This window comes from Paramormyrops kingsleyae, chromosome 2 (genome assembly GCF_048594095.1).
Source record: "Paramormyrops kingsleyae isolate MSU_618 chromosome 2, PKINGS_0.4, whole genome shotgun sequence".
Taxonomy (NCBI): domain Eukaryota; kingdom Metazoa; phylum Chordata; class Actinopteri; order Osteoglossiformes; family Mormyridae; genus Paramormyrops; species Paramormyrops kingsleyae.
In genome coordinates, this window is record NC_132798.1 from 9,888,419 (window position 1) to 9,900,812 (window position 12,394).

The window sequence follows — 12,394 nt, forward strand, 5'->3', positions numbered from 1 at the left end:
TAACTGCAGATGCAATAAAGACCCGAACCCCCAGTCAGGCAGTAGCATAAACGACTAGTTCTATTGTTCTGCAAGTAGTTTATTGTTGTAAATACTGTTACAAACATTCCAGCCTCGGGGAAGGAATGCAGCTTTATAACTGTAACGCCACAGAAAAAGCTAGCAAATAAATAAACATTGCTGTTGCTTTACAGAGAGTTTGACATACTGACAAACAAGAGTTAAGATTAATTACATTCAAAACAAGTGCATTTTATAAACACTAGAGTATGTGAAATCCACAGCCATTATTTACTCAAGTGTCTTTCAATGTCTTTCTTTTATACAAAGGACATCTTTGTTGCATTATAGTACTCCTCTACATTGCCCAGACTAGGTGCACGCGTTTGACACGTGTGCCTTGAGTTCTAAACTTTTCTTTTCCACTACTATTCAATTTATTTTTATAAAGCTCCTTTCACAACAGTCGCCCCAAGGTACATTAATTTCACAATCATCATCTGTTGCTAAAGTACCACTGAACCCAACACATGTTAAGAGTTACATGAAACATGTCGGTCAAAATCTATATTCGGTAATGTCTCGTTAAAAGACCAATCTATATATCAACAGAATTTCCAGATTCTGGCCCACAAAGGATCCACAAGAATTATACACTATTATGTTTTGCAGCTGGTTTTGGTTAAACGCTACGTAATTTTTAATCGGGGAAAAAAAAAACATCACATTTCATGAAAACCATAAGCAAGAATGATGAAGCTGATGGATCCGTATGTCATGCGACACAAAGTGGTGTCTTGTCACTCTCGTTTTGTCCAAAAAAATATATATATAGTAACGATAAGGCCAACATGATTGCGTAGGATCACCTTGACGCTAGTAAGGCGGGGGGACGGGAGAAGATGCACACAGACCAGGTGGTGGGAAGGAAGTTGGTGTATAACTGCAGCTTGACCATCCAAATACATTGCGCCCCTTTGTAAACATTAATCCAAAGCACAGACCTGCTATTTCGGGCTGCAGTTCATCAGAGTTCATGACCCGTCTAAAGGAGAGCTGAGGTAATGTCCAGTACTTGACCAAGGCCATGGGACAGATTCATATTTTCTGCATGCATGTTATTGTAAAAATTAAGAAAAACATTACCAGTTACCTCCATATTTATATGATGCTTGATATGTAAACCAATTACATTTTACATGTAAATCAAAGTATTTTAAAGTATGACCAAAATGTTATACAATCCTTGCTTGCCTTCCAGCTCGACTAATAAATTATTTTTTAAATCACGATACCAACATGCCACAGCTATCAAGCCTGAAATATTTCACACCATCAAATTCAAGTTATTTTTTCAGTTACTCGTTTACCATAATATATATACAGAAACCAGCCGAGGGAGAACTAAGCACACAGACATGATTACAATCAGTCGGTATCAGAGGGTTTTATACTAACTACCTCTGGATGTCGAATTTCTACAACGTAATTCTCCAGCTACTCGAAAGGATCATGTAGGGTATGTTACCTGGGCCAAAGTGTCATAAAACTCAAACACGAGTATAATATTACACCATCGCCTGAATGCCTGAATTTCTGCTGCTATAGGTGTTCAACAAATTAAATCATTGAATCCATCCAGAAAACTGGACATTCATATAAATATGTATTTTCTTCAGTCCTGTACAGATTTAAGTAACCTAATCTACAATCCAATCTTCATCCTACAATGCATCATTTGAATGTTAACTGTCACCCCCCCCCCACCTCATATGAGTGTTTCAAACAGAATGGTTTCCCTGAGAAAAAAATAATTACCTTTCTTTAGATATTAGAGATTTCATAAAATTAAATTATCAAATGTCAAAGTGCTCCTTGTTTTGTTGAGACTGGAAATTCTCCGTACTTATTGCACTTTTAAAGAAAATAACTAACCGGGGTCTTTGAGTCACCATGGTAAATGTTAACAAATCATAATGAATTATTATTGTCGATGAAAGGGTACTTTTCAAATAACCTTAACAAGAGTTCTTGCAGCACTAAAATGACCTAGTCTTTTCTGTGACACGTTTGCAGTTGAAAGGGTGTTAGCTTTTTCTGTAGAGTTACACTGCAACTTAGTTACTCTCTATTTACAGTGTGCCTACTATGCACTCGGGCACAAGCATGACAGACCTCACAAGCTATAAAGAAACTGTTTTCAAAATGCCTTTCTCATGCCCAAATGTGCAAGTCTTTAAAATGTTGTTTGTGCTGTTGTTTGCAGGGACATCAACTAATATAACAAACAAAACTCAACATCTCTTGGAGTTAATTCACAAAAACAAAGACTACATTGACTCTGTGTAGTGTTCCGTCTCCAGAGCAACAACCATGGCTACTAAACTATGAAACCAAAATAAACTATGCTTTAGTTTACATCATTGTAACACACCTTTTACTGTCTGAAAAAAGAAAATGTGAAATTTCCCACTGGATAACAGTAAATCCTAAACAGCATTCCTTACATAAATGTGCTTTTGGAAACTTTCAGGAATTTCTCTGAAGCATTTACTTTGGTCCAGTTTCCTAGTTAGTGTCCAAAGATAAGGGCTTCCCTTTAAAGTTTGAGCAAAATGAAATGCATAAGGAATGCTTGTTAAATCTCAGCACCACCGAAGAAAACATAACTCCCATCTTATGGTCCTTGACAGATTTACCACCATAAGGAAGAAAGTAACTAAAGTTTAACCCTGCCATCCTACAATGTTTTCACCAGGAAGGTAGCACAGATTCAAATTCTTCCAAATACTTTTTTGTTTTTTTCTCAAAGAGAAAATATGTTCAAGGCTAAAACTAAACGGAGGCAGTGAAATTGTTTTTTTTTTTAAAAAAAAAAAAAAAAAAAAGTTTAAGAAAAAAGCTGGTGACAAAATGATGAATGTAGAAATATACACACGCACACGCACACACGAAAGTAAACGAGTATGGGGACATGTGACAGAGACACAGAGACGCAGCACTGTACACCAGAGTACTACAGCCTCCGGGCGCAATGGGGGATTCCTGGGATGGGGGGGGTTTGTGGATTTGAGGTCAGAAGTCGGGATTCCGGTCAACTTCAGATGTAAACAGGCTGCTCCTGGGCAGTTAGCAAGCGATACATGGCGGCCGGCATGGTCTTCATGTGGATCTACAGGAAGGCAAGAATGAGTGAGAATGAGAAATCCTCTAGGCATTTTACCGAAAAATAACTTCTTAAAGCGCTTTCAAAGTGTGGAGGTGCAAAACAGCTCACCTCCCCGACCGCATTGGACAGGATGTGCACAATCTTCTCATGGGGCGTGGCCACCACACTCTGGCCATTGATCTCGATGATGCGGTGGCCAACACGGACTCCGCCACGCTCCGCTATCCCGCCCCGCATCAAACTGCAGATCTTCGGGGGAAGACCAGAGGAGTGAATCAATCACCAAGACTTACCAAATCTGCCATGACGTACCATAAGTAACAAAAAACGGGTTTGTGATTTTTGGCCAAGTTCTTGGGCTACAGTACTGAAAACCATAGTTCCTAACGTGAAACACAAGAGATCACAAGAGATACTGTGTGAAATAACAAGGGATACTCACAATGCCGTTCTGTACGCTAAAGCCCAACTGGTACCTCAGATCCGGCCTCCTTATGAGAACAGTGGTAACGGGCGGGCATCTGACAATGTTCAGCTTTATCCGAGACTGATTCTTTAGTCCCTGGAGGATTTGGGGGGGGGGGGTGTGAGAGTCAGAGAAACCATTAAACCTTGGCTGTCTTATCACATCTCTGATCTGAAGTGGAGAAAAGTGCTTTGGAGCGAATCAATGGAGCAGCCAAATGAAGGTTCACCATTAGACTGCTCTCAGTGTTGTTCTTTTGGTGTTATTTTGTTGGTGTTATTATTGTCTTACCCATTTATACTGATGAATCTATTGAAATAGTTCAGCTTAATTAAGTACCTCACATAAAGGTGCAACAAAAGGAGCTTGGGTTTGTGTCTCGTTACCTTAATGATGCTCTGGCAGGTAGAGAGGGGCAGCCCCACCAGGCTCGTCCCATTTATGGACATGATCTGGTCTCCGATGTTGATCCTGCCGGACTTCTCGGCTGGGCCAGCGTGCATCATGCTGGCGATGATGACGGTGGGAAGGATGGAGCCCCATCCTGACTCGACGATGACCACCCCTAAAATGTCCCCCTTCTGCTTCTCTATGTAAACCTAATGGACAACAAGAAGTCAAACTCTTAAAACGCATGCAGGGATTGTCTATAAACTGATCAGATGGATTCTCATAGATTCGGCAGCCAAAAGTCTTGGGGACTCAAGAAAAGAAAAGAACCACCAGTCACAGACATACTAAAACGATTGTGTATTTATGACATAGTGTATCATAAACGTGTCTTCCTCAGCTGACGTAACAGATGATTAACATGTTTTTAGCATATGCTATGATCTTCCCATATGGTAAAGACACAAGCAAATCATTAGCTACCATGCAAATAAGACAAGAAAAGTCTGTCCCAAATATGGCTACACATGACCTGGTCTGCCCCTGTCAAACACACTCACATCTTTGCAGTTCTCAGATTTGGAGAAGTGGATGAGGTCATCATTGTACATGTCCTGCGTGTTGAGAAGGTCACTGTACTCCTTCTGGCTCAGGTCCTCGGGGTTGATGCCGTTGGCGCGCAGGAACTCTTGGTAGGCCACGCTGAAGGCCTGCCCTATGGATTGGGCTATGAGCTGTGCCTGGTGGGGGAAGGTATGCATAGGGAGGTCAATGATGGGGAGACATTCCATCAGGTTGGCTGCTAGTGTGATCACTAATGCTTCAAGAAGCATTCAGAAAATAATGCTCTACTTTACGAGCTGCCCGCACAGCAAATAGACTTCACGCTTACAGTTGACTGACAAAATTTATTCTACTTTAATTTTCAAAAAAAAAAAAAAAAAAAACACACAGGGTGAGCAAAGCTATAGTTGCAGGGCATTTCACACTTGAGTGCAATAAATTCCTCTCTCAGATGGTATCTTATATGTAAGTAAAAAAAACTCCCAACCTCCAATCAACAACTAAAAAAAATATAAATCGTTGCCGTTATTTTTGTATAATGTAGTATTGGTGCATAGGGCTGCACATCACCAGGACTGCACATCACCAGGACTGCACATTTAAATTTCCCACAGTCCAAAGACATGCAGTTAGCTAACTGGCATCATGTACGGCCTGCATTGTGTGAGTACGGCATGTTTGGTCTGCAGGGGCCTGGCTTCCTGGCCAGGGTGTCGCCCAGCTCTGTTCCCAGTGCTGCCTGACACAGGCTCCAGATGACCTTAACCAGTATACGTGCTCTGAAGGTGGATGGATATGAAATAAACATTTTAAGCAGTCATCACCTTCTGATACCCTGTTATAAACATAAAGAGAATAAAGAGGAAATGGCTAATACACTGTGTCACAGTGATGTAGTACTAAGTTTTTGATTCATTACATAATTTACAAAAAATGTCCTGTCCACTCATACTGGAATTCCGCATTTTAATAAACATCCTTCACTGGCAATTTGACTAAACATCTGGTAGCAAAGAATGATGTAAACATCATAGCGTTCCATACGCCTTTGAATGGGTCTCTCTCAGACAACACCTATAACTACAATGCTCCTGTTATGAAATGTTTCCGACGATTTGCTTGAATTTATTTTGTTGATCCGGGAAAGTATGCAGCATTCATACCATTCCGCCAATACTCCCCAAACGCGTGTTTCATAACAAACTCGCCAAAAAATTCAACAAAAGGTTGAAGCTGCAGTAGCTGTTGAAATATTAACTACAGGACCAGCGACGCAACCTGCTGCCTTAACCTGAAGTGCTTGCTCTTGTGAGCTCATGATTCATTAAGAAATTAATGACAATTACCTTTTTCGATAGTCCTCCCCCCTTAATTAACAAGGCTGGGAGGGCAGTGTTTGTGCCCCTGGTCATTATTGGTACAGCTGGGATTCTTTACCTAATAATTATAACTCTGGGGTAAAGAACTGAGTGAATGAACATAAATATCTCAGAATGGCTCTTCTAGTATCTGTCAGGGCTGTTCTTGAACAGGTCTATTATGTCAGCAGTAAATGGAACCGATGGAGAGCAGCAGACTAATTCTACAAGATCTCAGAAAAGCCTTCAGCCGTGGGAACACACTTCATTGAAGTTAAAATGGCCTCGTTATTTTAAAGCTTCAGGAATTTTAATGAAAACAGCACATCTTTATATATAATGCAATATTAAATATCTAACGTGGTGCAGCTACTGTACGTGTAGTAATGCAGTCTGAGTCTGGGTTATGTTATTAAGTGAATAGCAGGAGAACATTAACACAGCACAATAAACATAAAGCAGAATAATGAAAATGCACTAGAAATTATATTAATGCCTGTAAACCATCGTTCTGAGTGCGTGATGAGGGAACACCATAATAGGAGGGATAAGGCAATAATGCTATAATACAGCAGATAAAGAAAAAAAAGAAAAGGAGAAAGAAATGAAAGCAAAGGCAGAAATGAGGAGGACTGTGGTAGGGCTGCTTACATCCTCTGACTCAAAGACGTGGCAGATCATCTTGTACTGACGCTTCTCATCCTGGGCCGGGTCTGCAGCCTCCAGCGGCTCCTGCGAGTTGGAGCGGGGCATTCTCCTCCGGGCCATCAGAACCACAATGTTCCCGATGTCTGCTATGTATGAGATGGTCCTCAGGGGGTGATCCATCATGGTCTCCTGATCAAAGGATGAAGGCAGGGGTTCAAGAAGGGCCAAAATCCCCAAAGGCCCATTTCATAAAATATTATGCAATTCTGATTAATCTTGTGTCTTTAAGTTTTCTCCAAAGTCCTTAAGTTTTAAGGAAAACAAACTACTTGGGCCCTACAGGATCCAAGAGGAAGGACTGTTTTGAGGTTGACCGTGTCTGTACTATTTTTATTTTTACGATTATGTGTCCTACCAAGAAATTCCTATGGTCAGTCTGCGACCTCTGAGACTTCAATAAAACAATTTGGTTGGAAAAAAAATGTATTTCTTATAAACACAATTATGGATGACATTTCTCGGGCAACCAGGGAAGTATTTAATAAAGTAATTTGTTTTTCAGCCCTAGTGTTCCTTAATGGAGCACTTCCTAATTTCGTGAATATTTTTTTCTCCACATTAAACAAAAATCTAATTACTAGAAAGACTGCAACAGCAGATTTTACAAGACTTATTTTACACAAGGTGCAGTGTAATTGGTTAAATTTATTTCAGCTTGAAAGAGCATGTGAGAGAAGCGGGATAGGACAGGGGTGGGGGGGGGGGGGCGACCTAAAGACAAAACAGCAAAGCCGTAAGAGGAGAAGAAGGTATAAGGAAAGGGGTGAAAAACAGGAATGAAAAATGGGGGCTGGAGAGACCGGTGGGGCAGAATGAAATAGTTAATTATAATGTTATTTATATGTTATTTGACATACAGTTGATGCAATTTTAGAATATGAGATGCGCAATCCTTTGTGAATATTCACTCATTAGGATGGTTGAAAAACCTCAAAATCAAATAAAAAATCTTTAAGCCCCATGACTAGCAGTGACATAGGATCTGGTCGAAACATACTGCCTGACAGTCTTTTAGTACCTAGAACATAGCTGTGATGCTGACACAAGCCACAATGAATAATTTAGTAGCCTTCCTGTGGTGACAGCAACTGACACAACTAATTCTGTATGGCCAGGCACCAGACTGAATTAAATGCAACTTCTGTATATTCATAGTATAGGACATTATTATATTATATATTATTTCTTTAATCACATTAACACATATGGTATTCTGATACCCAAATGAGAGAATAGTATGATCAATGATTTTTAATGAAGACCTATAATATTCCTTTCTGGATGTAAACAACATGAGTTTAGGTTGTGACATTGTACAGAATCCCAAAATTCAGAGCCAAAATCAAAACATTCAAAGCAGCATCTCATAGGGAATCTGGTGTTACCTGGATTATTTTGTTTTAAACGCCATACGGAGGCATACTTACATAAAAAAATATTGCAATTTGTGGTATTCCTTTTATTTTGTTGAGGGCTTGTGCCTTAATACCTTAAAATTAACACTGATTTCTGCTCATTTTGCACTTTGCTTCTGTTTGCACTTGTGGTAGATATGTTCCCATAGGAAGGAATATAGCTACAATATACCTGTGAGTCAGCATTCAGAACTTTAATCCTCTGGGTAGAGATGAAGAGGTCCACCTCTGTCATTGGCTGGGCCTCACCTTCTGGAGCCTGGGGAATGAATGGGAACAGTCTCTCAGTCAAAGCCAGGGGAAGCTTCACTGTGTTAGAAAAGACCTGTTTCACATCCAGTCCTGAGGTCAAGAGTCGGAGGTCAGAACAACACGCCACAATGTTAGGACCACAGAACACAGCCTGAGTTACTGTGAAGGGTTTCTTCTTCTGTTTTTGCATATTAAGTGGCATGAGCAAATTTCAATAACTTATCAGGGTGAACGGTGTGGGAAAAAATATTCAAAAATATGCCTTTAAATTACAGAAGAGCCCCAAATGCCAGTCAATGTGACTGGTGTCAAATTCTTTCCCTTCAGTGAAGCTCTGGCAACCAGTGCAGGTTAGTGCTGCTTCAGAAGGCTATAAACGGGCTTCAGACTGAACAAGTATAGGTTAGTGCTGTTTCAGAAGGCTATAAATAGGCTTCAGACTGAGCAATTGTAGGTTAGTGCTGCTTCAGAAGGCTATAAACAGGCTTCAGACTGAGCAAGTGTAGGTTAGTGCTGCTTCAGAAGACTATAAACGGGCTTCAGACTGAGCAAGTGTAGGTTAGTGCTGCTTCAGAAGGCTATAAACGGGCTTCAGACTGAGCAAGTGTAGGTTAGTGCTGCTTCAGAAGACTATAAACGGGCTTCAGACTGAGCAAGTGTAGGTTAGTGCTGCTTCAGAAGACTATAAACGGGCTTCAGACTGAGCGAGTGTAGGTTAGTGCTGCTTCAGAAGACTATAAACGGGTTTCAGACTGAGCGAGTGTAGGTTAGTGCTGCTTCAGAAGACTATAAACGGGCTTCAGACTGAGCGAGTATAGGTTAGTGCTGCTTCAAAAGGCTATAAACAGGCTTCAGACTGAACAAGTGTAGATTAGTGCTGCTTCAGAAGGCTTTAAACAGGCTTCAGACTGAGCAAGTGTAAGTTAGTGCTACTTCAGAAGGCTATAAACAGACTCAGTTACACTAGAGGCATCATCTTGCACCACTACATTGCCTAATGTACCGCACTTCTGTCGACGTGTTGCAAAAGGAAAAAAAAAAAACAAGAAAAAAGATTTAAAAAAAAAAAAAAAAAAAAGCTTCCAAATATGCACACAAACGACATCAACAGCACTTAACAGACAGAGGCACAGCGCATTGCATCACTCCGGCACCATCATTTTCTGCATCCAGCAACAATTCACTGCCGACATGCTGTGAAAGGTCCTTACTGGGGTACGTGTTCCTGTTTGCTTACAGCTTAATGAGAACGAGAAACTGATGTGTAATAAAGAATGGAAAAAAGAAACCAAATGTTTGCGGTCATGGGTGAAAAAGTGCTACTTGGTTGCTGGATCCAGAAAATGCACCAAGAAAAAAAAAAAGGAACAGAAAAGGAGGCACAGATTTAAAGAAACAGGCAAAAATAATACCAAACCAGTGAAGAATTACTGCACCTTCTTCCTGTTTTTGGCTAATTTCTGGGCCGTCTGCTTAGCATGGAACAAACAGAGACAGCAGAATGGTTAGAGCAGCGCTGGGAAGACAGGGTCAGGCAGGAGGGCTGGGGATCAGGTGGAAGGTAATTACACAAGTGATAAGTTATCCGCAGAGGCGGTTACAGCTTATGGTGTTTGAGGTGCCGGCGGGGGTGGGGGTAGGGGTGGGGTCACACAAGACCATAGCACAAGAAATGTACACGTTGAGGAACAGGTGTGTGTGTGTGTATGATTCTGTAAAGCTGGGAACATTATTTTAAAGCCAAAGGCTTCTGCCGAGACCAATGAAAGAGAAAGAAGTAATCATGGTGCATACAGTAAGTGACCCTTTATTTGTAACAAGCCAGAAGCTCAGAGGCTCAATAGGCCACACAGTGTTGTTGTGGTCCTGTGCATTCATCCTGAGTGTTGATCCTGAGTGCTCATCCTGAGTGTTGATCCTGAGTGCTCATCCTGAGTGCTCATCCTGAGTGTTGATCCTGAGTGTTGATCCTGAGTGTTGAGCCTGTGTGCTCATCGTATGCTAGCAGTCAATGGTCTTCATTTTATTGCTTAACCACCAGGTGGCTCACTTGCTTTGTGAACGATTATATATGTCATTGCGTTTGATTGTAGCAGAGGATTAGTCACCTCAGACACCCCAGTCACTGGATTATGGTTTGATATATGTATTTTTGCTTGTCTTATGTATAACAAAAACTGAAGCTGAAATACAGCTTGAACACATAAGGCTGAGGATAGTGCTATGCTAAAATATACTTTTAAAAATGCAGGTCAATTTTCAACCTCACATCTGAGATAATAAAGATCCTCTGCCTTTGTTAATAAAAATAGAAATTTAGTGCGTATATCGAGTAAAGAAAGTTGACTACCTGTAGGTTCAGAACTCAGGATGGCAATTGTTGATGGGCCCATTCAGTCAGGTACAAAACATACTGAAAACTACAGCATCACAATGTAAAAATAGAAACAATTTAACCTGCATATTGTTTCTTTGCCTATTACTTGTGTTATCAGTGTAAGTCTGGCTCTGTGCATGTTATCCATTTGCCATTCACACAGCTATATACAACAGTGGTTTAATATAATATGTCTCCACAGTGAAATTTTTTTCCCACTATTTTAGAGGTCTGTGTTGCTACAAAGGATGTGAATTCTCAAGATGCCAGCATAGTTAAAAATTTCTGAGTATCGAAACATCTGGCTGCAAATTACGATATCCAGCCCAATAGCTATGATGTCGTTAACCATATTTCAGTCACACTGTAGGGAATTTAATGTGTTTTGTGGGTGAAACGGAGATAAACACACACTTCAACATAACCAGTCAGCGCAAAATTCCGGGGTGTCTGCTTTCAATGTTCTGTTTTCTGGAGGGTTTCCTGAAGTCCCATAAATAAAAGGGATCAAGAAAATTGAATCAAAATTGAAAACAAGAACTTTGATGATGCCTTGTCAAAACAAATGGTCAAAGAAATCTTTGGCTTGTTACTTTTTTTTCACATGAAAAAAATACAAGTTCAGTGGGTGGTAAGACAATTAGAGAGACAGACTGGCACTGATGGGAAGGAAAGCCCAGTTCAGCTGGCAAGAAATGAGAAACGATGACAAGTCTCTAACACTCAAGCCTCAGAATAGCCCATTCACTGGCAACGCTACATTTTTGAAATTCGTGAAGGTAAATGTTCTCGAACAGTTTATTTTCAAGGACTGGTAAACATACAAAGCTGCATTGACAGTCATAGGGTCTATTTGTTATTCATATATTTCAGGGGACTGGCATCCTGTCCAGGTTGCACCTGTGCCCAGTGCCCAGTGCCCAGTGCCCAGTGCTACCTGGGATAGGCTCCAGACCACCTCGCCACCCTGACCAGGGTAACCGGCTAGAAAACGGACGAATGGAATGACTAGTCTTATTACTGCTTAGACATGAATCACTTTGTATAAGGGCAAGATCATCGTAATCACAGGCCTCCGATAAACACAGAAGTGCTTCATGAGATGAACACCGACTCGGCGTTTATGCTGCCCTTCAGCGACTCTGGATCGTCAGCTGTTTGCAGTGAAAAGCGTTTTTATGTTCAAAGTCAAACACCATGTTGAAGAAAATATATATTAAAACTTCCTCTCTCAAGACGCTAAAGTATAAAAATATTAACACAACGTAGAAATCATAGCCGTACTATACTCTCTATGGCCAGAACATTCTTTCCTGCTTTTAAAAGATTCAGTAATTAAAGGAGAAACACACAAATGTACTTCTTTCTTGTTTTAAAGATTATTGATCATGTGTAATTACTTATCAGTTTGATTCCAATCCCCAGTAAAAGAGAGCTGTAGATTGTGGACTATAAGGAGTGCACACCCCCCCACCCCCCTCAGAAAAATCTGATTGGTAGGTGGAGTGAAGAACATAGGTGTCAGAAAATGCTAAAAGATGATCCGTCCAATACCCATGTGGTCCCAAAGCACGCTAATATATGCTAATATATCATCTAATGACCCCCCCTTCTCCTCCACCTCCAAACACCCCCCCCCCCCCGCCACAATCCCCTGCCCTCCCCTGATGCTGCGGATCCACCTAATCAAATTCT

The 12,394-nt window shown here is 40.8% G+C and overlaps 1 protein-coding gene across 5 annotated transcripts in view; it reads right to left on the minus strand.

Annotated features, from left to right (window-relative positions):
• Positions 1 to 58: 58 nt before the first annotated feature.
• apba1a (amyloid beta (A4) precursor protein-binding, family A, member 1a) overlaps positions 59 to 12,394 on the minus strand; it is a 58,944-nt gene continuing 46,608 nt past the window's right edge. For 4 of the 5 annotated variants that reach the window (XM_072705203.1, XM_023803363.2, XM_072705210.1 and 1 more), the window contains 8 exons: positions 9,759 to 9,791; positions 8,243 to 8,329; positions 6,599 to 6,784; positions 4,586 to 4,765; positions 4,022 to 4,234; positions 3,612 to 3,731; positions 3,278 to 3,418; positions 59 to 3,172 (listed from right to left, as the gene is read on the minus strand). In XM_072705203.1, the coding sequence (XP_072561304.1) occupies positions 3,101 to 3,172; positions 3,278 to 3,418; positions 3,612 to 3,731; positions 4,022 to 4,234; positions 4,586 to 4,765; positions 6,599 to 6,784; positions 8,243 to 8,329; positions 9,759 to 9,791 (1,032 nt within the window). In that variant the 3' untranslated portion in view covers positions 59 to 3,100. The remainder of the gene's footprint in view (positions 3,173 to 3,277; positions 3,419 to 3,611; positions 3,732 to 4,021; positions 4,235 to 4,585; positions 4,766 to 6,598; positions 6,785 to 8,242; positions 8,330 to 9,758; positions 9,792 to 12,394) is intronic. The other variant, XM_023803364.2, reaches the window with a different exon arrangement.